Source organism: Pezoporus flaviventris, unplaced genomic scaffold (assembly GCF_033815535.1).
Source record: "Pezoporus flaviventris isolate CSIRO_AGI_PZ_B2104156 unplaced genomic scaffold, CSIRO_AGI_Pfla_v1 ptg000007l, whole genome shotgun sequence".
NCBI classification, from domain to species: Eukaryota; Metazoa; Chordata; class Aves; order Psittaciformes; family Psittacidae; genus Pezoporus; species Pezoporus flaviventris.
In genome coordinates, this window is record NW_026892555.1 from 4,191,450 (window position 1) to 4,219,332 (window position 27,883).

General features: G+C 43.8%; 1 protein-coding gene across 2 annotated transcripts in view; it reads left to right on the top strand.

Annotated features, from left to right (window-relative positions):
- TRAPPC9 (trafficking protein particle complex subunit 9) overlaps nt 1-12,956 on the top strand; it is a 495,602-nt gene extending 482,646 nt beyond the window's left edge. For both annotated transcript variants that reach the window (XM_061447668.1, XM_061447669.1), the window contains 2 exons: nt 1,632-1,855; nt 9,927-12,956. In XM_061447668.1, the coding sequence (XP_061303652.1) occupies nt 1,632-1,855; nt 9,927-10,106 (404 nt within the window). In that variant the 3' untranslated portion in view covers nt 10,107-12,956. The remainder of the gene's footprint in view (nt 1-1,631; nt 1,856-9,926) is intronic.
- The last annotated feature ends 14,927 nt before the right edge of the window (nt 12,957-27,883 follow it).

Sequence of the window (27,883 nt, forward strand, 5' to 3'; positions counted from 1 at the left end):
CCAGATGTGGCCTCACCAGGACTCTTGTCAAAAACTGGGCATCTGCTTTGGAAAGAAAAGGCTGTGGCACAAACGCTGTTCCAACTTGGACACTGGCACAGCTTTTGGATAGCTGCAGCTTGAGCAGTGCAGAGTTGCTTTGTGCTTGCTCTGCCTCTTGTGTCTGGGTCATGGGGCTGCACTTGGACACGTTTGGTCAAGGAGGGATTTTCATCTGGGTAGCTGAGCTTTGCCGACCTGACCTCAGGAATACATGTCCCTTTCTGAGCTTGTTTTGTCTTTGGCACTAACTTTACAGGGTTTTTTTCCAGTTGCTGCACTAAGGCTTGTTCAGTTTTCCAGGCTAAAGGGCATCACAAGAACATGCCTAATTTTGTAGGTTTTTTGTCTAAGGCAACAAAGAAAAATAAGTAAAAAAAAAAAAAACCACTTTGGTGTAAAATGTTGCTTTGTGCTTTGGTTTTTTTGTATTTTTTTCTGCGAAAGCTCCTGAAGCATAAAAATAGTGTCTGTTCTTGAAGAGGAGATATTACTAATGTAAATCTGATGCTGTTGGCAGAGGATAATATTCTGTATGTCATAAGGCAAGCAACTGAGGAGGAGCTGGAGTGATCGAAATGCCTCATGGGCATATGAGATTGTGGGGATAGGTATTCACACAGAGGATGCTTTCTTACATGTACCAAGGGCTTTCTCTTATCTCTGAACATGAACCCATAGTGAAATAGAAATGTTCTTGTATTAATAGTGCATCGTAGATAACCTCATGTGAAATATGCAGCAATACTGCACAACTGGGAGCCCTTTCAGACTGGGGTATTGGATTGGCTATTTCATAGTGTGGTGGTAATGAAACATTTTGGTTCTGTATAAGCAAATGGGAAAGGTTAGTGGACGCATTACTCTGGCTGTCATTGTCCCAGCAGTAGCCAATTTAGAGGCTTTATATTTTCTGCTATCCCAGTAAGGGAAGGAAAAGTAGAAAGTTAAAAATAGAAATCCCACAATGAATTAAAGTGCAAGGAGTGAACAAGCTCGTGGTACTGCTGTGTAATTTTTTAATCCCTTTTCTTTGTTATAAGCTGGGCTTTAATATATGTATTAAATTGCAAATTCTGGCACTGTCTGTCCTGCTCCAAAAGGTCATCTCCATACAGGAGGATTTACTCTGGCTGTAACATGTGAACATGGATCTATCTAACTACCATTTGTATTGATGGTTCCTGTTTGCATTTCCCTTCATCTGATGCTGTTGATCTGCAGGAGGAGCATGAGAAGTTGTCTATGGCTTTGGCCTTCAAGGGAGGAGGCTAAAAAAGTATCTTCTGGTGCCTGTATATAGGTTGAGATTGGGCTTTTCAATAGCAATTTTAACAGCTGAGAACATGTATCAGACTTAACTGAACTGGTTTTAGGAAGCAGTTGCCCTGCAACACGGCCCTACACAGCACTGCAGCGTTGGGTTTCCTTTCCTAATGTTAACCATTATTTAATGGTTATTAGGTTAATCTAATGTCATTCACTCTTGGTTTCATTGAGATTACTTTGTCTTGCTCAGTTTCCTATCAAGATTAATTCCTTTTCTAAACCAAGAGGCCAACATTTTGAGGGATTCTTTTCTTGATTTGCAGATATCCTTGTTGATGGCCAGCTTTGTGACTGTGATATCGTGGTGAACTGCAAAGTAGGAGACCCTGTCCCGCTGCAGGTGAAGCTGACCAACTGGAGCAAACACAGTGTGGGGCCCTTCGCTCTCACCGTGATGCCCTACCAGGATTACCAGAATGGGGTGCACAACTATGAGCTGCAAGATGCTATCACCTTTGTTGGATCCAACACCTTCTACATTGATTCTGTAAGTCTTTCTATCATGTGTATCATGATTCCGGATAACGTGCATTTGTAAAGGGCTTCATTATTCAACTGAGTGTTTTAAAGCAGATTAAGTCTTGGAAAGCACCATGATTATGCCAACTGTTGCTAAAGGTGCTGCTAAGTTTGGGGATGGAGATTAATCTCCCTGAAATGGTTTATGACTAATTTCCTATCATGTAAACTATCAGAGCCAGTAACCTTTGGTCACTCTAGAGCTGAATAAGAGCGGGTAACCTAGTTAAAATGTTTAGTACCATATTGCCAGTCCCTTGAGCCACTCAGTGCAGCTGCAGTAATAGATTTTAAGTAACTTTTCCTCTCTAGTCCCTAAGAAATACTTCTCAGGCTGAGGCAAGGAACTCAGCAAATCAGTTTTAGTCAGATCCTTAGGAACTGCAACAGACTGCAAAAAGAAAATGCTAAACATTAATGAACAATATGAGGAGCTGGTTCATTTCCTTGTTGCTTAGAATTATGTTATAAAACTATAAAGAAAAATAGAAAACATGCTTAAAATGAGGAAAAAATAAGTCTTCTTTTTAGAACAATTGAGACTTTGATTTTTTTCTCTCAATTTCTTCTTTGGACAATTCAAGTCTGGCAGCTTTTTGCTCCTAAGGCAAGAAACTGAAGTTACCAAACTGCTTTCTCCCACATCCTTCCCAAAAAAACTGCTACAAAAGATAAAAAAAGGAATGAAGAACATACAGACAGTACTGCAGAGAGGAATAAACAGTATTTCTGGTAACTTATAAAATAAACATGAAGAAGAGGGTGTTTCGGGTAGTGCTTAGGACCTTTGCTTAGGTCAATTCCTCAGATCGCTAATAAAATGTGCCTGTCAAAACTGAATATATAAGTGAACCTTAGTAAAGAAGAAATTAAAGGTTAACCGCAGTGATAGTCACCATGCATATTCTTCAGTTACTCATCATGGGAAGAAAACATTTCAAAAGCTAATGATCATGGAATTTACTATCAACTTGAGTTTTAATGGGGGCCAACTGTATTCTTAGCTGAATACTTTAAATATGTCAACAGAAATCATCAGGAAATGGCTTTCTTTGACTCTGACAACCTGGGCTTTTCAATCACAGTGTTTGGATGCTGAAGGGCCTGACCCTCCAGGCTAATGAGGGGAGAAGGAGGTGTCAGCCTCATCTATTCTTATCTTCTGATTGAGTCTCCTACTGGGCAAGAAGTCAGGAGGTCACATCTCTTGTGCCTGCCCAGGCAGCCTTCTCATACTTTCCAGACCCTGCTTTTGCTCCATTGTTGAGTATTTCTCCTGTAAACAGAGTCCCAAATAAGTTAAAAATAGAGCTGTTTTCTGCTGTTTGTTCTCCTTTTTATCCAAAAAGGTGAAATGAAGAAAATGTCAGCTCTTAGATGAGAAATGTTACATTTTGGAGTATGTAGTATTGATACTTGTGCTATACAGGATTGTGGAGAAAATGTTTAGTGATATTTCTTTAAGGCATAGAGCCCTGCTCATGGAAGAAAATTCTTAGAACAGTGTATCTAATGCTGTCAGAGGGCCCTTCATTCCCTGTAATAACTAATTCAGTAATGGAAAAAAGATTTCAGAAAGCCACACCTGGTTTGGGGGCAAGACGAAAGTGCTGGTTTGTGCATTTGATGCTTCAGGGAAGAATGAACATACCGAAAGTTGTGTTTGTGGTCTGAGTTTGGCAGAAACTCAAACAGACACTGGTTAAGAAACCGAAGAATCTCGTGTTTGGGTGACATGAAAGACATTCAGAGTTCCTCTTTTTATATAAGTGAAAGCTGAGACACTTGAGCCAGATTCCCTGCTGGTGTAACTCGCTGCTATTAAACCTGTGTCCATTATTCTTATAAACTGAGCTCATGGAGCCACAATCATTTCACTTGTTAAATGGAGGTGAATTGGGATGCTGCTTTTTCCCAGCTGCTTGTTTCTGCCCCTCTGCAGGAAAGATGCTCCCTTCCTCCCAGTACCCATCATGAGAGACCGTCTGAGCATTTGTTTTCTTGCAAAGTTGGTCAGTTTAGCACAAACTATGTTTGTCAGCAGTTTAAGCTAATTGGGCTGACTTTACACTGACACCGGCAAGGAGGTGGTGACATGATTTATTGCGCTGCTGAGCTGGGGGCGAGGAAGGATGGAGAGCTAGCATATGGTTTGGCGTGCCAGTAGTGGGTGGTCAAGAACCAAGCAGGAACATCAGGTATTACAGCAGGACAGTGATACTTCTCGCATCTTACAAATTTGGTCTGTAGTCATTCTGCTGCAGAAACTCCATTATTGGTGCTGAGCTGAATGTGATTTCTCTGGGGAAAAAAACAGAACCCAAACATGCTCTGCTTTCCTAATGTTCGTTTCATCTTAAGCCTCATGCTCAGCAAATCACAGTTATTTTTGTTTCCAGACTAAAAAGTTTCAGATCAGTTTCTGCTGCTACCTGGGAGGCAGGGGATATACGCAGGCATTTTCAGTATGCACATGCTGCTTCACAGCATGAATATAAATTGTTTAAAGGGTAAAAGCCGTACGATTTCATATTTCTCTTTCTTGCGGCTTGAAGTCCAGGTTAGATGATTTATCTTGGAAGTAACGTAGTGAGTGGTTATTCACCTTTTTGTGCCCTTACTTCAATTCAATGCAGCAGCCGGGGTTTGTGTCACAAAGTCTCTGCTGGGATATACTACTTCAAAAAGCAAATTCCTTTTACTGAAAGGTTTAAAGGATATTGAGATATTTCCATGCATTTTAAATTAAGTAGAATCTTTATTTTGAAGCACAACTTCTAATTTGGTTAACCTTACCTTTCTGTGCCTGTATTTAACAGAAAAAGAAGCTTCATCAGTTATCATTTAGATAGCAGACATCTTTGTTCTTTGTGGGGTTTTGGAAAATAAGATAGCATGGTGCTCCCCCATCCATTAAAATACATTGCATTTTTTATATCTTTATACTCACAGCCTGAAGTTTGGCTTTAGCCATATTATAAAAAATTCTTAGTTATTACTAGTAGTGGATTGGGTTTTTTTGCTAATTAGTTGATCAGAGTTTATTCTTTCCAAATTAAAACCAAAAACTGTATCTTCTGTAGAGCTTACTGTATCTACCTTCCTTCATCCTTCCTTGTTGCCCCTGCTTTTGCCATTACTATTCTCAAGCAGCTTTCTTAACTTCATGTGTTATCACACACTAGCTCAAGTGATTGGCAGTGGGAGATGAGGAGAAAATCATTAGTAGATGGTCATTTTGCATCATCTCAGGAGCTATGATGAACATTTGCTCACTTCTGGCAAGTCCTCTGTGGCCTATCTGGAACAAGTTAGTTTTCTTGGCAGTGTCTTCCTCACACTGTAAACTCTTTGGGGCAGCGAACAGTAGCTGGCACTAGTCCTAATCTCCAGCTGAGCTCCCTAAATACTACAGCAGGAAAAATAAGGAATAATTAGTTCTATGCAGTCGCTGTCCCACATGGTAACCGGGAAGGATTAGAGGTAGAAACTTAATTTTTCTTCTATCTCAGTGGAGCAGAGGGGTGATGTGGGCATCTCTTTCTTGATTCTTCAGTCATTTTTTTCTGGGGTAGAAGTTTCCCATCTTTGCTTTCCGTGGTTTGGTAGAATTTTAGTAAAGCTGTTTCAGCTCTGGTTCAACTCAGCAAGCAGGTATTCAACAGCATCCCAGATCAGCACAACATATAGGTACATATCTAGGCAGTGACACTGTGAGAGCTGTGTGCTTCTAGATTGATTGACAATACAAATTTGGTCTGAATCAGGCACAAGTATGTGATCTTCATGTTTCTTGTTTGGTAGATGGATCATGCATTGCAGTCAGCGGTAGAAACATGTAACTTGTGTACACATCTAAACAAGTCACCCTGAGCTCCCTTTGCAGGTAGTGGAGAGCAACTCATCAGGATTGATGGAGCTTAAAGGGGTATTTTGGGGGTTGGAGCGAGTCCAGAGGAGGCCAAAGAGATGCTGGGGGGCTGGAGCAGCTCTGCTCTGGAGCCAGGCTGAGAGGGTTGGACTGGTTCAGCCTGGAGAAGAGAAGGCTCCTTAAGGGGAGACCTTCGAGCAGCTCCCAGAACCTGAAGGGAGACTACAGGAAAGCTGGAGAGGAGCTTTTTACAAGGGCCTGTAAGGACAGGCCAAGGGGAATGGTTTTGACCTGCCAGAGGGGAGATTGATATGAGCCCTTAGGAAGAAGTTCTTCCCTGTGAGGGTGCAGAGGTGCTGGCACAGGGTGCCCAGAGAAGCTGTGGCTGCCCCATCCCTGGCAGTGTTCAAGGCCAGGTTGGACACAGGGGCTTGGAGCAAGCTGCTCTAGTGGAAGGTGTCCCAGCCCATGGCAGGGGGTTGCAACTGGATGAGCTTTAAGGTCCCTTCAAACCCAAACCAATATATAACTCTGGGATTACCTCATTCTACATTTGATGAGATGAATCCTTGTGTTGAACAGCTGACTCAGATGTGGACATCCACTCCACAGACATTTGGGTGGATTCAGTTCCAGACTGAGACATCTGAGTGAGTAGGTGTCACCATGGGATGCTGGCCAGCTAAGCTCCCATTAGTCAATGAGGATGTAGTCTGCAGCTAGTAGAACCTGGCTTACACTAACATAGACACCATGGGTGAGATTCAGTTGCCTAAAAGTAGGTCTCTACCATCCTTTAGGTGCTGTGGGTATCCCATCTGGCCTCCACCTCCTGCCAGAAATCCTGTAAATCATCCTTTAAATCTTGCCAGTGCTGGGCACATGTCTCAATGTCTTAGATCATCCAAAATGTGATGAGATGCCTGTGTTTAGGCAACTGTACCTTGACTCTAGTCTGGCTTGGTAGACTATTGTGTGTTTGCTCCAGTGGCTGCATTGACTAGATGTCTTCTTATTGTAATAGGAGCTTGGATATCTGGTGAGCAGAGAGACACCTAAATGTAGGTGGATTAACTTCAAAATCAGTGTTGTACCTGGTACACCAGCTGGGCTGGATCTGTCCCTCTCCTGACCTGCCTGCTGCTCATGTACCTATGGTGTTCTGAAATGTTTCTAGGCAGCCCCATTAGAGAAGCAGCCTTACTTTTCATAGTTACTATTTTGGAAGAAAGTTCTTATAAATTCTGCAGAGCCACTTACATCCCAGCAGTGCAGAGGTTTCAGGCTACTTTTGCTTCTCTATTTCTTCCCAAGCCACAGGTGTTGGTTAGAGTAGTGGTGTATAAATGGCCATACAGACCGGATAGTCCCCAAACAATGAACACTGTTGTCTGGTCTGTGCGTACTGCACACAGAGAAATGGGGTGCAGGCAGAACAGGACACATACCACTATCTGCCTCATTGACTCTTCTCCTTGACAAAGAGTAATGAGTTTAAACTTAAACAAGGAAAATTCAGGTTAGATATAAGGAAGAAGTTCTTTACTGTGAGGGTGGTGAGGCACTGGAACAGGATGCCCAAAGAAGAGGTAAATGCTCCCTCCCTGGCAGTGTTCAAGGCCAGGTTGGACACAGCCTTGGGCAACATGGGCTAGTGTGAGGTGTCCCTGCCCATTGCAGGGGGTTTGAACTGGATGATCTTAAGTTCCTTTCCAACCTAAACCATTCTATGATTCTGTGATTCTATAATTCTATGACTGGTGCAGAGACTTGTGCTGTAAAGGCAGGAGGAATGAGCAACCACATAGGCGGAACTTCAAATGAGTGAAAAGGTCGCATCGATGCCTGAAGCCACCTTCCTGCTTGTCAAGGGCTCTGATCAATGCTGTTACAGATACTTCCTCATGGTGCAGATAGATTAGGAAAAATAGACTGGGAGCTTGAAAAAGGTATGGGTCCTGAGGAGGCTCCGTTTGTTGTTTGCCTCCACCCATTGCTGGCATTAGTGTCTGCCCCTGATGCAAGTCCGCATCAGTTCCAGTGAGGTGGAAATAAGGCAGGAGGGAAAGGAAACAAGAGGGGAGACAGCTTGATGTTGTTCTGCATGTCCAGACGCAATGCCAGAGGGCAAGAACTTATACCCAGAGAGGAGGGGAGATGCCAAGGACAGGGTCAGGAGAACAGCTGTGGCTCCTTTGATCATTCACATGGATGATAGGATGCCCATGTGAGTTTGCTGTAGGTCAGCAAAAGTGCTCAGCATCATAGCCAAAGGGAGCATGGGCTCTGCCAGCTCTGATGATGTTGTGTTGCTTGTGATCAGCCAGGCCCCTGTGCAGGAGCAGCAATTTAGGGGGGTTCAGCAAACAAGCCTGATACCCCAGGGGTCTATACATGGTGCATGTCTGCTGCCCAAAGGACCCAGCAGTAAAGGTCAAAAAAGCCTCTAGAAGAGGAGAAAACAGAAACAGCTCATTCCCCTCATAACTGAAAGCTACAGATAACCTTCCTCCCTGGAAGTGGTGGAAGGCAACTTTCAGCTCTCAGGCATATTTCTGAGGTGCCCAATATCCCTGGAAATTTCTCCTAGTGGTTCATTTGGTGGTGTTCAAGGCCAGGCTGGAGAGAGCCTTGGGTGGCATGGTTTAGTGCGAGGTGTCCCTGCCCATGGCAGGGGGTTGGAACTGGATGATCGTAAGGTCCTTTCCAACCGTAACTATTCTATGATTCTATGATTCTATCTCCCCCCTCTCTAGTGGTTCATCCATAGAAGAAGGATGATGGTCTAGTCGTCATCCTTGTTCTGATCTTCCTATGCAATGGCAAGATGTCCTTCAGCATAGACACTCCATAGACCCTTTCCCAGTTAATGCCCCATTGTTGATATCCCAGTTTACCATATGACCAATTTTTTTGTAGTGGGCAGGAATCCTTATAACCTCTCTCAGAACCTTAGCCTTATCCCTTCACTGTTCCAGGTGGTGATGTCCCATCAATTCCCAGTGATGTCCCTTTCTTTTCTTCCCGAATCCACTCAAGTCCAGCACACGTAGAGAGCTCTCTTCTTCAGCATCCAACACCAGAGTTTCTGTTGTGATTGGGTTTGGGTCTTGGTTTAGCTGAGCAATGGTAGGTCATGCTGTCATTTGGAAACAACACTGGACTCTGTAACATGATGAGCACTGAAGCTTTTGCAGAGGACCAAAGAAAGACTCATTACCAATGAGTAAAAAATTGTATATATGGACACCAGCTTACCCATGGAAGTAGGGATGACCCCATGAGTATATCTTGAGTTGATGGTTTCAGGATCCGTAGAGCAGAAAGAAACTGGTAAGATGGCTTGGCTGAGGGAATACCAGTACTGAGGAGCATCAGGTGCCCTTTATTGGTTCTTTTCTGCTGGGATGAAGTTACCTTTCCCAATTTATGTGAATAAATTCCATTCAGTTGAATGACTTTGTGCCGATTCCATGTTTTGTATCTGCAATAACTTTAACCCAATTCTAGGCACCCAGAAACTGGCTTCAACATCTTGTGGAAGCAGATATTAATTCAAACATTATCACATGCTGAACAGTCGTGGGAGTGTGAAAGTTGGGAATTACTTAAGTGTCTTGCTGAAACGATGGACTGAGATACATTATTTGTTGTAAAGATATGGATCGTAAGTGGTTTTGTGATGAAGGGAGATACATAAATGTAGGAACAGTGTGAACTCTCTATTTAATTTGGACAAGTTAAATCAGGGTGGCTACTTTCTGTGGGATTTTTCTTGATAATTATTTCAGTGATGGTATATACTAAAGATTCCTGTTCAGAGTCTGCAGTCAGATTGTGTCTGAATAGTAAGTGGCATGAATTTAGTTATTACTAAGTTGTTAAATGGTGTTTAACCATATGTTTGACATGAGTTCAGAGATATGATTTAGGCCTGATTTGAGCTGTGCTGCAGTTTTGCTGCACAAGAGAATAAGGCAGGATTTAATTTTCAGTGCTCCAGTTTTAGCATTACAAGAAAAGGGACAAGATCTTTATTCCTCTATGTGTGAAGGCAGTATTGAGATGTGAATCTACAATGCTTTGAGATCATCTGAAGGAGCTACTGAATTGCAAAATGACATTATTATTGGTTTAATTATACTGAGTTTCATGTTCTCTTTTCCAGGTGAAGCCGACCAAAGACTCTGTGTGCTTTGGAGCACTTCTCTTTCTCTACACGGGCGATTTCTACCTGAATATCAAATTCCATGAAGACAACTGCAGCAGAGAGCTGCCTCTCTCCTGGTTCTGCCTTCCTAGCGTCCACATCCGTGCTACGGAGCCTGTGGTCCAAACTAAGCTGTAAATATGATGTGTGCTGTTTGATTAACCACAGCTCACAGAAATGCTTGGCACATCCTCTGCTTGACCCCAGCTTGTTTCTGTCCAACCCCAGGCCACAGTCCCTCCTTTGGAGGAACAGCTGAACACTTTCTGAATTGGCTGATAGTCATTTGGGCAGCTGCTTTAGCTAATTTCAGAGAGAGACAGAGAGACAGATTATAGCTATGCTAGAGTTTTCCTCTGCTTCAAAAAAGCCTTTGAAACTGCTAATATATGCATTATACTTCCACAAACTCTATTGATATCGGTGGGTTTGAAAGGGTCTCAAGGGCTGAATTTAAGAGGGCTGAGTTTAACCATGTGTTTGAATGTCTCAATTCCAAATTGAGTAATCCCAGTTTAGCATTTTTCAACAGGAGTTGTGTATCTGTATGAAATTACTCCTGGCTTACACTGGACCTGTGACATGTACCCTTGAGGTGTAGGTCTCTCTTAGGTTTGTTCACAGGCTTGTTCTTGTTCACTTGTTTGCTGAGTATTTGGTATCTTTGGTCGGAAATAGTAGTGGTGATGCTTCTTCCTGTGTTACTGAAAATAAGAATAGCAAATGTGCCTCCAGCTATTCAATTCCTCCACTGAGCTCAGTGCCACTTGCTTCGGGTAAAATCACTCCGTTTAGTCTGGTAGATCTGTGAACAAGGGAGGAAAGCAATGAACAGCTAAAGAGTTAAAGAGTTTTGTCCTTCAGAAAGGAAATGAGCCAAGTTTTGGGGTTGCCCAGGGCTTGCCTGTGAATTTGGGCTTTCACAGTTGTTTCATACAGCCACTTGAAATGATTGAAGACAAAGAGAATTAATCAGCTGGTCATTAATGTCACTTTGTGTGAGTTTTCATAACTTTCCTGATCAGATTTTCTGTGCTAATAGACTGGGCTCGAGACTGGTTGGTTATGTGGTTGTGTTTTTATATAAAGAGACCTGCATTTACCCCATGTAAAGCATGGAGATGTCTTAGCTGTATGATTAATATATTATTTGTTGGACCATATGTTTCTAAACTGTCTCAATCTTTTCTTAAATTAACAGCCTGCAGCTCTTAAAATTGGTGGTAGATGTGGCAGGGGCGCTCCAGGTAGCTCACTCAATAGGTGCTGAATCTACATGCACAACCTCTTTGCAGACTTTCTGTTTGCTTAGGCTTCATCCACATGTAGGCATGCCACTTCATGCCTGACCTGGTCCATCCTGCTCATGTGATGCATTAGCCCAGGTAGCGCATTCTGGCTCTCTGCACCATCCCCAGATGTGTCCTGTGTTTTCTGTAGGAATGACAGTGCTCAGAACACAATTCATTGCATGTTTGCAAATGACTGTAATGTATTAATCAGAAATGTATTTCTGATCTGAGGGAACTATAGCTACAGCATGATAGCTGTATTTCCACTGTATGCAGGGTATTATCTCTAAAGACCTGTATTTTGGCAGTGTTACCAGTGTTTGCTCTTGAGCCATGGCTTTGTACACAGCTTCAAATGCCAGAGTGGAAGTCTTATATCTTAAACTGATGGAAAACTGAGACCGACTGAAGATTTACTTGCAATGATGTACTGCTCTGTCAGGTGCCATCATGCAATGTCCAGTAAGAAAACTGTTCCTTAGACTTGAGCAGTGGCTCTGGGATAGAGACAGCCAGGGAAAGAAGGTCCAATCAGTCAAGTTAGGCATGATTTTGGTGTTGGTGGAGCTTGGTTGAGCAGGTTATGCCATAAGACTAAATTCTCTGTCATTAGATAGGTGGTACACACTGACAGATAAGATCACAGGAGAGCAGGAATTAAACCAGTTAATCTCTGTAAAAGCTTGCTTTTGACATGTGTGTCTGTACTGTGTTACACAACACTGTTACAGCAAAATCCAGATTGGGTTTTATTCAGTATTCCCAGCAGGTAATCTGCAGATGCTAGGAATGCAGCTAAGGCTTTGTAAGGACCACTTGCATTTGAAACAAACACATTGCAAAGCAGATGCTGTTGAAGTCAGGATGCTTCTGCTTACCCATCTAAGGGATCATTTCCTTATGTTAGTTTCTCTGAGGAGATACTGTTCTGTGAAGCTTATACTGAGATGCAACACTCCTTTGCTGTTTACTTATAAGGCATCCTGATCTACAGTCTGCTGAAGCTGTTGGAATGGGATCAGGTTTCATTATAACAAAAGCAAGCTGCCTGTTTCCTACGTATCCAATATGCCATTATAAATCTGCCATATGTGCTCATAAATACAAGATTTTTTATGTGAGCTGACCCTTAATGGTTTATCTGTTCATTATCTAGTAGACCACTCTGTCCCTTGTCAACTTGGATGCTTAGTTGCTTTTGGCATTTATGATATCTTTCCCAATTTTCTCACACTTCCGCTTGTCTTGGTGAGAGAGATAAAACACAAGAAATTCTTCCTTCTGGGGGTCATTTGTGACTTGTCCAGAAGGGGAATATTTAAGTGTCAGCATAATTTGGAGAAGAGTGAGGGGAAGATACTTGAAATGAGAACACTTTGTCACTGGGGTTGCTGTCAGGGTTGGACCTTGCAGTGCTTGAAAAAGTGGTGATACTTCTTTTGATCTGCTCTCCTTTCTTGGAACTGAAAACTTGCTTTTATCTCTCCAAACTACCCAGCTATTATTTTGAACAAGATGAGCCAAACCGTGCATTGTTACACAGGTGTGAATCTGATACCATCTCACTTGGTTGAATTAAATCGTTCCTAATTTAAATCACTATTGCTGAGAGCAGATGTTGGTCCAGTATATGCATTGGAGAAGTGTAAGTTGTGTAAATTGAAATGTCTGAATAAATACTGTTCTGTGTTATTTACACCTCTGCCTGTCTCTTCTGTCTGTAATACTTGATAGTGTTCTTCTGTAGAATAATAACATATCTCTTGATGCTTCATTCTGTCTTCAAAAGGATGTATTTGACACTGGAACTGAAATTTCAGCCTTACTCACACTTTCTCTTCCTAGATGAAGTCAGAGCAGACGAAGGATTTGTGACTCCTGTGTTGGTGTCCATTAACTGTCATCTGAGAGGAGAGAGATGCACTCACGTGAAAGGTTACTTATGCCTCAGTAGCCTAATATTGATAAGGAGGGCGGTGAAACACTGGCACAGGTTGCTCAGAGAGGTGGTGGATGCCCCATCCCTGGAAACATTCAAGGCCAGGCTGGATGGGACTCTGAGCACCCTGATCTAGTTGAAGATGTCCCTGCCTATTGCAGGGGGGGTGGACTAGATAACCTTTAATGGTTCTTTCCAACCCAAGGTATTCTTTGATTATGTAAATTTATGATCCCTCCATCCTCTACAAAAACAGCTCAAAGGCTGAAAGAAGGACCACTTAGGGAGGTGGTATATCTGGGAAGACTGACAGAAAGCACTTGTTTCCTGTGCACCATCTGATGTCCTGACTTGTTTGAGCTCCTTCTGTCAAAGAGTCCTGATGCTCCTCTATTTGGTTTCCCAGTCTAGAAGATCTGAAGCTTTCCTTAGTGAAAAGCCAGCTGCACTCCTCCTTCCTTGGATCTGCTGTCTTGCTTCCTGGGCGTGGGCAGTTGTCTCTCACTGAAATGGGACTATCCATCCATCCATCCCACTTTCAGTGTGCACACTAGAAGTGTCTGCCAGCAACATGGAATGTTAAGCATGCCTTTTAGAGCTCTGGGCTTGCAGCTGAGCTGTTTGGGCACAGGTTGCATGTGAAAGCTTTCCTGCAGGTACATGCTTTACAGAGGTTTTAAACACAAATGCTCTTTTCTTAATACAGAACACACACGGATTTCATGCCCAGTGTTCAATGCTACATGTTTGTTTGCTTTTGCAGATCATGCTGGGGCTTACATCAGCATCCTTGGGTTTTCCAGCATCTTTTTAGCTCTTGCTTTTTCATCTCTTTCTTACTTCATCCTTCCCATCAGCACTTCCACTCACTACATTTCTGCTTTTCTTTGGTTGGTTCTAATAGAAAGCATCAACTTATGCCTTTCTTCTTCTCCCTCCTTCCTCTGCATCTTTGCATCTGAGCCCTCCTAACAAAACACTTTGGTCATTTACTGGGGAAAAAAAAAGCTTCAAACCTGAAATTGTTAAACTTGTTTCTCATTCCTCTTTTATTTCAGTCAAACGGGACCTTGTTGATTTTATTACTATCTGGTGTTGCTTGTTTTAGTGACCGTCGTGGTTTAAGCCCAGCCGGCAACCCAGAACCATGCAGCCACTCGCTCACTAACCCCCTTCCTGCCCCTGCTCCCGGAGGGATGGGGAGGAGAACTGAAAGCATGTAACTCCCATGGGTTGATATAAGAGCAGTCCAGTAACTAAGGTATAACACAAATCACTACTGCTACCACTAGTAGTCATAATGATAAGAGAAATAACAAGGGAAGAGGCTACAACCACTCAGCACCGGCTGACCAATACCCAGCCCAACCTGAGCAGTGATCTAGCCCTTCTGGGTAACTGTCCCCAGTTTATACAGTGGGCATGACGTGCTGTGGTATGGAATACCTCTTTGGTCAGTTTGGGTCAGGTGTCCTGTCTTTGCTTCCTCCCAGCTTCCTCTCCTCCCTGGCAGAGCATGAGACTCAGAAAGTCCTTGGTCAGATTAAACATGACTGAGCAGCAACTAAAAACGTCGGTGTTATCAGCGCTATTCCCAGGCCAAAAGTCAAAAACACAGCACTGCAGCAGCTACTAAGAAGGAGAAAAAATGACTGCTACTGCTGAACCCAGGACAGTGACTCTTGGGCTACTACACTCATGATGTACCAATTCTGTAACACCAATGGGATTTGTGTAGGTAGATGGCATCATTTAACATGTATTGATTACTTATTCTCCCTGTGTTCCTGATCTGGCAAGATAATCTAAGCATGCGCTTAATGTTAAGCACATCACTAGATCCACTGATTACTGCTAATTCAGTCATGCATGTGCTTGAGGAACTTGTAAACATGTGTCCAGATGCACAATCTGCATCTGAACCCACAAATCTGAGATTGAGGCCCCTCCCCCATTACGTTGTATGGGCCCTCACCACTGACTCCCAGGACCTCTGGTACAAGGAGAAGACATCTCACCAAAATCCAGCACTGTCGTTTTAGTATGTGAGGGATAAATATACACAAGTTTTGGAGTGCAGAAGATCCTTCCAGGCTCAGTGTATATCTTTACGAACTACAGCAATGAAACTTGAAGGCATAAATCACATGCATAGTCTTGCTTGGGAAATCACGCTATACTCAAAAGCGAGGCAGTGCTCAACTACCTCTTGCCTGCAGTTGCTTTTCCAAGTGCTTCTTTTCCAAGGGCTGGCACAGCACAGACTGCCCCAGCATCCTCTTAGCCTCCCCATCTTCACATATCCAGGAACTGCTCAGGAGTTACTTTGGCATAAGGGAAGGCATATGTTAACAATGAGGAAACACAGCACCACTTTGGTGACGAAGGAGCACTGGGTTCTCTGAAGAGAAGAATTCATTTTGGCCCAATGTACTCCGATACCATGACTGAAGAAGGGCGATTTCAGCCCCTTTTCAGCATATATTCGGACTGAAGAAAACAAGTGCAGATGCTGCCAGAAAGAAATCAGGCCAACTATTGAAATAGTTTAACCATGAGCATCTTGTTAATGACTATGAGGATGTCAACACTAATCTGTGTCAGAAACAGGGCCCTTCTGCTCTCCAAAGTCTGCTCGTGGTCCAGTTTAGGCATTTCTCTACCACCTCCTTTCCCAACAGCTCACATCCAGAGCCCAGATCCCATTCCCTCACTATCTCTTTGTCTGATTTGCCTCTTTGTGTGGCCACACCAGACTGAACTCATGTGATGGGTTTGGATTGAAAAGGGGAAAGAAAAGGCAGGGGAGTGTTTTCCTGTAGTGTGTGTACATGTGCGTGAGGGGGTTATTGATGTGCAGCTCAGTCATTGCACAGATTCTTGAAGCCCTCATGGACACATTTACACAGCACAGGGGTAATTAAGCAGTGGGAAAAAGGGAGGGTTAAAATGCAGAGAGAAATGATACGGGGCTATGAGAAGAGACACCTCTGCAAGGTGCCTGAAGTGAACTGAGATGAATCAAGGCCAAATGATGGGTTATGTAACTGCCATGGCATTAAAAATAGGTTACGCTGCATATTAAGATTTCATTTATAAACTATTTATAAAGCAGTCATGAATGTTAGATATAGTAAGCGCGTTATGCACATGAATACTTTGTGTTCCAACATTATCGATGGCTCTACATGCGGTAGCTGCAGGTATTATAGATGGTTAGGTCAAAGCCATAGAGACCAACAGTTCAATAGCAATATACAATAATTGATTCATCAATCACTTAAACATGTATTAAGCATTTATATGTTCTTTATAAATGGAACCTTAAATATGAACCATGTCCTTAAGAAGTGTGGAACAGGGAACTTTTCCCCTTTCATCTTCTCTTTTATTCCTAAAAAGAGAAGAATTAAAATAGCTCTCTCAATACAGTTTGATAATGATTGTACTTTCCCTCACCTCTGGCTTGAGAGAGGCTACAGGCTCCTGAGAAAAAGGTTTGGATGTGCTCCCCTCTGCCTGCAAATCTATTTCATATCTGTTGTGGGTATGGGCTCCAGGGATGCAGAAGGATGTCACCCCAGGAGGATGTCACCTTGCCAGGCCGGCTGTCTCCAGATCCCTGGAGGAAGCACAAGAGCAAAGGTAACGTGAGTATAAAGTGAGTAAAGAGCAGAGCAGGAGAACCATGAAATGAACAGGATAATTTAACTTACTAATATAAACCCTACAGCCAGCTGTGGGTATTTGCTTACATGGAAGAGAAGATGCCACCTCAGCACAAAGCAGACCAGGTAAGTGGTTTCCCCTTCCCTACCATGGCATCTGCAATGTAAACAGAAACCTGGAAGAAGGTGTAAAGATGTAAAGCTCATCCCATCCCAGTTCCCACTCCCTTGGAGAGCTGAGCATCACAAGATTTACTAGTGAAAGAGATACAAGATGCTCTTGTCTTTCCACACTTGGCTGACATCCTGGCCAGGGCTGTGTCTTTACAAGTCCCTTGAGGAGAGCATTGCAGGGATCTGGCCCAGGTCTGTCGTATTTGACTTGTATATTGATATTAGCCACTTCCATGTGGTGTCAGAACAAAGCCCTTGGATAATATGTATTTAAATTTAGCACAAAAGAAAGTATGTGCTAATGCTTTGGGATAATATTTTCTGTACAAATATTGGGTAAATTCACCAGACTGCCCTTCTGTATAGCTTTCCAAATGTTGCTGCTGTTGATTTCAATATAAAATAATGTCCTCTAAATCTTGTGGTCAGTCCATATTAGGGTAACACAACTTCTGCTGGGAGAAACAACAGGAGGTATCTGTGATGTTATTAACACAAGCCTCTTTATTTAAAACCACTACGTATCACACAGGAGCCATATGATGTGATATACAGGGCAGTCATCTGTACTTCCCAAGGAGAAAGGGGCTCTGTGAAGAAACATCCACCCTGCATCAGAAAAGTCATGTTTCCAACCTGAAATGCCTTTTTTTGTTGCCTATAAAGAGAGGCCAAGGTGACTAGTTGAGATGGAGACAGGCACTTACCAAACCAGTGCATTTGGGTGAGACAAATCCCCCTACCCTGTCCTGTCAAACACGGATGAAGTTAGCTGATGAGTTTAACAGTTTCAAAGGATGCAGGGGGACACCTCTGCACACAAACAGCATGAGCACAGGAGCATCATTTCTTTGAAGGTGGGCTAAACCCATACAGAATGCAGTTGCATGGGGGCCAGGTTTGTACATGGGCTCTTCAGTGCTGCTGTGCTACAACTACCAGAACTGTGGCTCATTCCCAGTACTTTTCCTCTTTGCTCTGCACACCATCAGCCAGCTGCACAGTGACCTTCTGGGCGAGCAGGGCATCACGCAATGTGTCAGCAAGGAGCCACATGATGGGGAAATAGAGGTCTCCTGGGGACCACCGATGTTAAATGTCCAGGGGAAGAGGGAAACCTGCCGCAGCTTTATCTGAGCTTTGTGCAAACCTGCTCTGATGAGACCCTCAGCTGAGAGGTGCTTTGTGCTGTTCCCAAATGAGCATGGTCATATTTTCCCTCTCTCTTTTCCCCGCACCCCTTTGCTGCACTGTAGATAAGGTGGCAGTGTTTTGGCAGCTGGGAGGTGATGATACGTCTGCTTGCACATATCAGGATGCTAATGGAAATGTGCCACCCATCACCATTACTGGGGTTTAGTTTGCTCATCGCACTGGAGACATTGGCTGGTTCTTTTGGTGGCAACGCAAACAGCATCGATGCTGGGCATATCACAGACCAGGCAGATGTCTGCACTGACAACTGAAAAGCTCCTGCATCAGCTTTCCTTTCTGCTCTGCTCTGAGACTCAGCTCTAAACCTCTTTTCCCTTCTGCCTCTTCAGATTTTCAATTTCAGGGATTTTTTTCTGACGTCAGATGTATTTAACTTGTAATCCCTCGGTCTTCTTTGTGTCACTTCTATGCAACTTAGACCGGACCATTTTGTCTGACATAACCCTCTGGGTCAGAGAGGCTCTTGGTGTCTGTGCCACAGATTAAGTTCTCCTCTCAGTTTTCAAGTGCATCCTTCATTACTCAAGGCTTGTCCACCTTCTGGCCTGCTCTGCTGCCTGCCTTATTTCAAGGTGAGGCACTGGGAGAAGAATAAAGCCCCAGCTTGTCTGGGCTCTCCCTTCAGACCTGGCATATCTGGTTTGAACTAGCCCATGATACTGTGGTCCTCTCTGTCCTCCTACTGACTCCAAACCATCATACAGGTAAGACTGCGGTTCTGGTCACCTTGGTGTATTGGAGAGGAGGGAGGAGGAAAGGAGGTTTAGTGTCAACTTCCTATCGCCTGCAAAATCCTTGTTTTGTTGCTTAGTGACAACATCTTTACATGCAGTCCCAGGGCTACATGCAAAATATTGACTGCGAAGCTCTGATGTGCAGCAAGAAGTTAAGCTTCACTAAAACCCATGTCTCCCTACTTGTCACTGGTGATGCAGTTCATGGCTCCTCTGCCAAACACTTAAGGTACATCAGCTCCCAGCACTGCAGATTGGCACAGGGCCCCTGTGCCCCCTCCCCAGCTCCATGGCAGAATGGTGCTCAGCCAAAGCAGTGGCGGTGATTTTGGTCTCTCTGATGTTATTTGGGACGTCCCAGATATTGCTGGGGTACAAGTGGGTGGGATCTGGGGGCAGATTTAGACTGCCTAGGAGGACAGTGTTCTTCGGATCACCCTGCAAAGCCCAAGAGTGCCAGATCTGAGTAACACTGTCCTCCTAGGAGAAGAGCATGTGTAGATCACTTGTGTAGATACAGCCTTGCTTAGCTTGACCCAAAGCTTATTTTTACTCCAGTCTTTCCAGGAGAAAACACTTCAGCAGCTCTATTTCTCACTTCCACCTAAAGATATAAAGACAACTCGTAACTGTTTTCAAGCCTCCGTCTTGATGATACTATAATTCACATTATAAATGAGGAACAGGAGCTACAGGCAGTCCAATCCTGCAGTAGCAGCCATGGTGTGTGCCAACCTCAAACACTCGAGCAAGGGAACACATTGCCCAGCCATATGCTTTCCCTTGCCTTGTGAACCTTGTGCACCTTGTGCTTGTGGGTCCAACAAAAGCAATATAGAACAGAACAGACAGAACAGAGGAGAATAGATTTAGAACAGAATATATTTTGAATATATTTCAAATAGAACAGAATATATGAGAATGGAATCGAATATACTGTAATAGAATAGAATAATTTTTATTTAATAGAATGGAACACAACAGAATAGACTATTTCCATTGGAAGGGACCACAGTGATCACCTAGTCCAACTGCCTGACCCCTTTATGGCTGACCAGAAGTTAGAGCATGCTATTAAGGCCATTATCCAAATGCCTCTGAAACAGGATTGGGGCATTGACCACCTCTCTAGGAAGCTCACTGCAGTGTTTGACCACCCTCTAAGTAAAGAAATATCCCCCTACTAACCCAAGCAATGTAAATTGGCAGCTATCAATGTACCAGGATCGAGCCACCCTCTCCGTAGCAGATGGTGGCAGTGAGAAGTGAAGAGGATTTTCTGTGCCTCCTCAATGTCTCCTCTCTGGTAGGAACAATTAGCAGCTGCTCATTTGTCACTCTGACAAAGCGAAGCTGGGAGAAGCAGGTCTGACCTTTGGGTTGTGACCCGTGTTTTAGCTGGTAACTGGATGTGTGAGATAAATAAACCAAGACCAGAACAGCGAGAAAATCCCCCAGCTGTATCCGACAGAAGACCTCAGGGATGAATGCCTGGTTCAATCGAGATGAAGTGACTGCTGTATGAAAATGCATATTTCATGGGCTACCTGTGACTGACAATGCACCAAATGTATTTTTGGGTAGTTTGCCTTCCTAGTAAACTCTGCCTAATCGACTCCAGGGACTGAAGTGGTTGCAGCAGCCTTGGCTACACCAACACACTATTCCATTTTTGTCTCGTTTGATACCATTTCGTACAAGGCGGCACGCTCTCAGCTGAAAGCTGCACTGCTATTCTTATAACAAAAGAAAGATCTCCTCTCACTTTAGGTGAAGTCTCCATTTGCATTAAGAATGCCCAGGGGATGTGGATATACAAAAACACTTTATCTGAGGGAATTGTTGAGCAGGGCTCCTGGTAAGCCCCAGCTCATCTGTCTTGGAACAAAAAGTGTAAAAGACCAAGTCAGGGCTGTAACACCATAGTTGGCCTTTTCTTTATCTGCTGGGCAGCAAACCTGCACCTGCAATGGTACACAGGAGGGTTGTAACAGCAAGAACATGCCTCTGAAATGGATTTAGAGATAATAAGAAATCATCTTAATGTGACTGTTGAATGTACAAGGGATCCGGTAATAGTCATCACAGGTACACTTTCATTAACTCCCTTTAATTTAAAAGCTCAGTGTTTGTAGCAATCTTTTACAGGCAAGAAAAAGTCTGATCCAATATAAAAAAGGTCCTGCTGAAGTGCAAGAGCTGTACAGCACAGTCTGAAATCCGTCTGAATAATCCACCCATCCAGGTCTTGCTCTTTGATGGGTCAGGCAGGCACAGCCGGTGTCACCCTATTACCCCCCCCTTATCTGTTTTCAGCAGGGACCAATGCTGACAGCATACAAATGGAGCTTGGGTAGGACCTCAGTACAAGAAAGACAAGGAGCTACTGGAGAGGGTCCAATGGAGACCACAAGGATGCTCAGAGGGTCTTGGGCATCTCTCTTATGAGGAGAGATTGCGGGAGCTGGACCTTTTGAGTCTAGAAAAGAACAGAGTTGAGAGAGGTTCTCATCAATGCAGATCAGTATCTCAAAGACAGGTGCCAGGAGGATGATGCCAGACTCTTTTCAGTGGTGCTCAGTGACAGGACAAGGAGCAATGGCCATAAACTAAAGCACAACAAGTTTCACCTCAACATAAGGAAAAACTTCTTTATGTTGAGGCTGGCAGAACACTGGAGCAGGCTGCCCAGGGGGGTTGTGAGTCTCCCTCTCTGGAGACATTCAGACCCCACCATGTTCTGTGTAACCTGCTCTGGGTGGCCGTGCCTTGGCAGGGGGGTTGGACTAGATGGTCTCCAGTGGTCTCTTCCAACCCTAATGATTCTGTGGTTCTGTTTGCAGTGAGCAAAACACAAGTGATAGCCCCTATCCATCACCAGAGGTGCAGCTTTACTCCATGCTCCAGGTGAGATAGGGAACACAGTCCAGGTTTGCAGCAAGAAGAACCCATGTTCATACCTACTAGGGAAAGAAAGAAGAAAATAGATGGTTTAATACATAAACCTAGTATAGTTCTGTGACAAAACCCTAAATTATATAATCAGGATGTGGTACAACTCTCACGAATGCTAATAAGCTATTTGACCTACCCAATACATGATCTGCACAAATCAATAACCAAGTTACAGAAATAAGAGATTTCAAACAAAAGCTCATAGTTTTTGAAACTTGTCATTTCTGAGGTGGGGGGCAGTGCGGGGTGGGGGGAGACCATTGCTTCAACACAATATTACCCCTGTTTTCTCATCCATTCCCCCCCTCCACCCTGCAGAGGTTACACTGAACAAGGAGAAAAGCTGACCCAACTGTTGGTTGACTTTTCAACATCTTGCTGAGCTCTGCTCCTAGTTTTACTGTGAGCAATTGGGCTGTATGAAAACCTTCATGCAGACTGGGGCATTTAGAGGACAAATGCTGGAAGGCTGTTTTGGTGCAGTGATGGAGTATTCCCGTGGCTGCAATAGGAAATGCCTTTATTTGCGGAAGCAGGATGGGGGGTGGGGACACAGAAAGGAAAAATAGTTAGGTTCAGGAAAGGTTTATTAAAGGAAAATAACTCAACCATTAGATGCTATCTGTGTTGTGAATCACATACATTCCCAGCTCAGATTCAGTGGAGGATTCTGCTCAGTTGGGAGTGTGGTGTAGCAGCATGGTGACCTTTGGGGACAGTCTGGGGGGGTTTAGGGCTAAATGTGTCATAGATGCTTTGCTTAACGTGTCCCCTCACCTTGCAGCTGAGATTTCTGTCATAGCTGAATTATGACGAGAAGTCATTCTAATTGGGATAACTAAAAGGGTTTTATTAATGATCGAATGGTGATCGGAAGGTAATTAATAGATGATTAAATGAAAATCAAATGGTGATTAAGCAATAATTGAATGCTAGTTAAACAGTGATTTAACAATGATCTGACAATGATTTAACAATGCCTTAAATGATAATTTAGACAGTGATTAGACAGTGATTTAGACTGATTCAAACAATGGCCACACACTGTACTACTTACCACACTTCTAATAATTAGGCTATAGCTGGATATAGATAAATGCTGCTAGTGTACAATATAATTTTAGGCCCAACCTAAAACATCACTTACCTCATTCTAGATATTAAGCACTGGGTAAGGGGTGTCTCAACATCAAGGAGTAACCTTGAGAAGTGTCCATGCTCAAAGGGTAGATCTAATTTATGTGTTAGGAAGAAGCTCTTCCCTGTGAGGGTGCAGAGGTGCTGGCACAGGGTGCTCAGAGAAGCTGTGGCTGCCTCATCCCTGGCAGTGTTCAAGGCCAGGTTGGACACAGGGGCTTGGAGCAAGCTGCTCTAGTGGAAGGTGTCCCAGCCCATGACGAGCTTTAAGGTCCCTTCAAACCCAACCGTTATATAACTCTGGGATTACCTCATTCTGCATTTGATCAGATGAATCCTTGTGTTGAACAGCTGACTCAGATGTGGACATCCACTCCACAGACATTTGGGTGGATTCAGTTCCAGACTGAGACATCTGAATGAGTAGGTGTCACCCTAGGATGCTGGCAGCTAAGCTCCCATTAGTCAATGAAGATGTTCTCTGCAGCTGGGATGGATGTCCCAGTCCAACAGGGAAGTGTCTGGCTTGGACCCTCTCTGGTTAGGCCGTCACTGAGACCCCTGAAGTGGACTGTCATCCATGAGCCTCTAGTCTGCAGGTTCAGCAGGAAAATGGGGACCTCAATGGAAAACAGCTCTGAGAAGGCTCTTGTCTTTGTGAAACTCAACCCATTATGGGCTGTGACCCCTGCAAAGCATCTCAGTATGGGAAATGGCTGCTCATCCAAACCCTTCTCTCTTAACCTCTAATGTTTTGCACCAGGCTCAGCAGGAGCCTCAGTGACACCAGGTTTGATCTCTGTTAAGCAGAATTAAATTCACCTTCTCTTGTAAGGGGCTCTATAGGGCACAGCCACCCCAATGCTCTGAGTTTCTTTTACCCAACTTTTCGCCATCCCTCCCCTAGTCCCAGTGCATGTAGCCCCCTTCGCTGCTGAGGGCTGTTCCTTGGTGCATTGGGCAGCTCTGGATGCATTTCTGCATGGAATAAGAAACAACATCGTATAAGGGAGCCCTGCAGGGTGCAGCTCTCTGCATGCTGAGATTTGCAGCAGAAGAACCAACGCTACAAGGCATTCCTTCAGGCTTTGGGTCCACTGAAGGTTCACAAGCAACCCAAGTGCCACTGGATGCCCCTGTGAAACCTGGAGGAAACCTATTCCCGTGCAAGGGTCAGCTGGCACATAGATTTTTGTCTGAGCAAGCTGTAAAGGGTTTCTGAGCCTTGCAGCGTGCTGCCCATACGCTGCAGAGTGGCTGGCACGCGTGTCTCGGCAGGGTGAGTCACACCTCTACTCCACTTTCAAACACAAGGCACTACATACACATGCTCTCGGGTGTTTTTGGCAAGCAGCTTCATCCTGGTACCCCCCTCTGCATCTCCCCATCGCTACAGCACCTTGTGTAACTGAGAAATAGGGAATATTTATCCCATACCTCAGGCCGTTTCTATGCTCCTTCACTGTACCTTGGAAACCAAACTTCTATTCTTGCCAACAAATCACTTTCAGACAAACGGGGGAGTGTGTGGTAGCTTGGATTTCTTTTCTTTTTTTTTTTTTCCATGAAATTTTTTGCAATCTAAGAAAAGACTTGAAGATCTATTTTTAAAGATTAACCCCCCTCCTCCACCCACTGTGCTGCAATAACTGAACACTTTGGCTTGATGAGAGTATTAGTAAAGCAGTCACAATCTGTAGGGTGCACCTCTTTAAACTACATTGCATAATGGGACAAGCAGTGAGCATAACACAGCTGGGGGCTGGGATTTTCTGTAGTATGTGAACTGAAAAGTCATGTCTTCAGTCAGGATTGATGGCCAACTAGTTTGCAATAACCCACCCCCCAATCTTTCCTGCTTTTGTTTCCCCAGATTTAAATCCATCAGTCTTACAGGTATGCTAGAGCACGGTTAATACAATGTTCCGTGGGAAATGGAACTGCTAAACAATCTCTTTCTCCTTCTCAATATATTTTGGTACTTAAGCAAACCAGTAAGTACAGCAATGGCAATAATACGCCTTTAAGATGATTTGAAAAGTGCGCTTTTATCATTAGAGTCTGGGGGAATTGCAGTAGCTCTAATAAAATCCTATAGAACTGCAGCGAGGGTAATAACTTTAAAATGTTGTTATTAGTAGCACTGTCAATTCTATTGAGAGATCTGCAGTGTCAACAAATTAGGTGTAAGGAAAAAAAATCCATTTGATTTGGTTGAAGGCTACTATGTGCAAGGAAAAATATAGCACTGTCTAGGTTTTATTGAGAGTCCTTGAGAATCAGCCACCCACCCAGGGTGTACTGAGTGATTAATGCTGGTCATGTGCTATTTATCCCTTAAAATGTAATCACAAGCTGATTATTTTGCTCAACACATTTTTGGTGATTTGATTAAGAAGCTGCACAGATTTAGCAGATTCAAAGGAAAACATGTGGAAGAGGAGTTGAAAGACAAAGGTTGCCGCTAGGTAAGGCTGTTCTCAGGACCTTGTTATAACCAAGTATTTCTGACTGAAGTTCAGCTTTTACAGTGCTTTAGGATTCTGCATGTTTGCATCTATCTTAAAAGAAGTGGGCTAAGTTGATGATGGCAGATGAGGGAATATGGCCTAATTCTGCATACCTTTGTGCAGCTAAAAGGAGTATCATTGCACTTCAGCTCTAAAGAACATATAGGGGAGAAAAGGTGAAGATCTGACATGATGTTTAAAACTTGAAAGAGAAGGGTGTTCATTCTGAGCTGACCTTCCCTCTTCGAACAGCCACTCTTCAGGCTTGCCTTTCGGATCCAGCAAACAGGAACCTCTGGGTAATAATAGTAAAACAATAGTTATGCGGATCTTTGCATTAGCATATAACGAAGCATATTGAAAGACAGGTATGTGTGACTATCCCTGCTACTGAGATTGGGGTACAAGTGCACAGACAAATCATCCTCTTTTGATTAGCCAGCAAGCACAGCACCAAGTTGTGGGATGGATATGATACTCTCTAGCCCACTGCTTGTTTCCAATTTCCTGAGATAATCTGTGCTGGCCTACAAGAGGGTCAAAGCTATCTGTTTGGGATCTGGTGAGAAGAGGAAGATGTTTCTTTCTTCCACAGCTATCTGTGTGTTTTGTTTGTTTGTTTTGGAGGTGGCTTTTCCTTTTCTTTTGAAGAGTTGAGATATGACAATGACAACTGAAATACCCTCTCCAGCAGGTGTTAGACATTAAAGTCCAAAAGGAGTCTTGTCAGAACAGGGAACTGGGTCTAAATCGGCCACAGAAAAGCCTTATGCTGGCAATTGCAGGAAGCAGTAAAGGAGATCGTGCCTGCATATGAATGCAAAATAGCTGATGTGAGAATGGAAGCTTATCCTAATTAACTGAGTGAAAGCAAATTCAGTTTGACTGGCAGCATGTGCGGGTTGGATTCAGTTTGCCTAATAACGGCTCGAGTTTAACCCTGTTAAGAGCAGAGCTGGGATGCAGGACATGATGTCTGAAGTTATTGGGACACTTCACTCACGAGGTGTCTGTCCCTATCTGAGGAAGCAACTCAGGAAGGAACAATAAAGATACACAAAAAGTTCTCAACTTCCATCTGCTGTGTGGCAACTAGTTTTAAAAGTTAGAGAGACTGCATTGAGCTAAAACAATGGCTCATATTCAGAGGTCCACAGACATTAAATGGCCTTTGGCACTTTTTGGCTTTGCATGAGCTGAGGTGACATTCAAACACGTTGTGTTCAGCCTGATAGCTGGAGGACAGTAACTAGGGTTTGATAGGCCATGAAAGTAGCTGGTGGTTAAGCCTTGAGAACTTGAAATGAGGTGAACTTACTCATACAAAAATCAACCTTTTGTTGAGTCCCATCATTCACAGTCTCTCTGAAAGCTGTTTGATTTGGAGGCAGTTATTTTGTTGTTTCCTGGAGTGTGTTTCTCCTGGAAGTGGTTCCTCTGCTTCCTCAGCACTGGCTGAGATTTTCTTGCTGTCTGTGCTTTCCATGCCGAATCTCTTCTCACCACTGCTTCCTTGCCCTCACCTAGGGTCCCATTCCTACCTTCCACTGCTTGACACCTTTCAGATAATTCTCCCTGCTATGGCAGACACACAGCATCAGCTAAGATCTTTGCAATGCAGTGTCTTGCTCCAAGTAGCTTTATGTGCCCCATACTCCTCGCCTCCAGGAAATCCTCAAAATACTGCTCTCCCCTGTCCCCTGCCTTTCCGGGCCATGCCACCACCACGCATTTCATCCTTTTCCATGTTTTCACTGGAGCTGCACTGAAATCCGTCCTCTTCTCACACTATGTGCAATAGTGGATCCTTTGGATAGCACTTACATATCTAGGTAGGCATTTCATAGGCACTCCATTCTCAGACTGCTCCTCCTGATTCACATCTTCTCAAATAGCCTATCTCATGCTTCACCATTGACTGAGATGGGCGATGCAGGGCTTCTTATCTTCTCTCTGCCAGGTCTAAAGCAGCTCTGTTCTTCATAGCAGTTAAACCTACAACACAGGTGCCACATTTGAGTTTGTCGATCCCTTCTGCTCAGATGCCCCTTCTTGCCCGTGTCAAATGACCCGGCCATCACACCAATGCACTGCTTGCAGTGCTTTACCTACCTGCTTGAAGCTCTTAAGGTGTGTGAGAGAGTCCTGCTCTTTCCATTTATGGTAGGAGGTCCTACAGCAGCTTTAGATGACATTAAAATAATAGAGAGCAGAGGTTATTTCTCCCTGGAGCACAAAGTAAAGGATATCTCGCAAGAAAAGCCTCTTCTCAGGAAACAGCAGCAGAACAT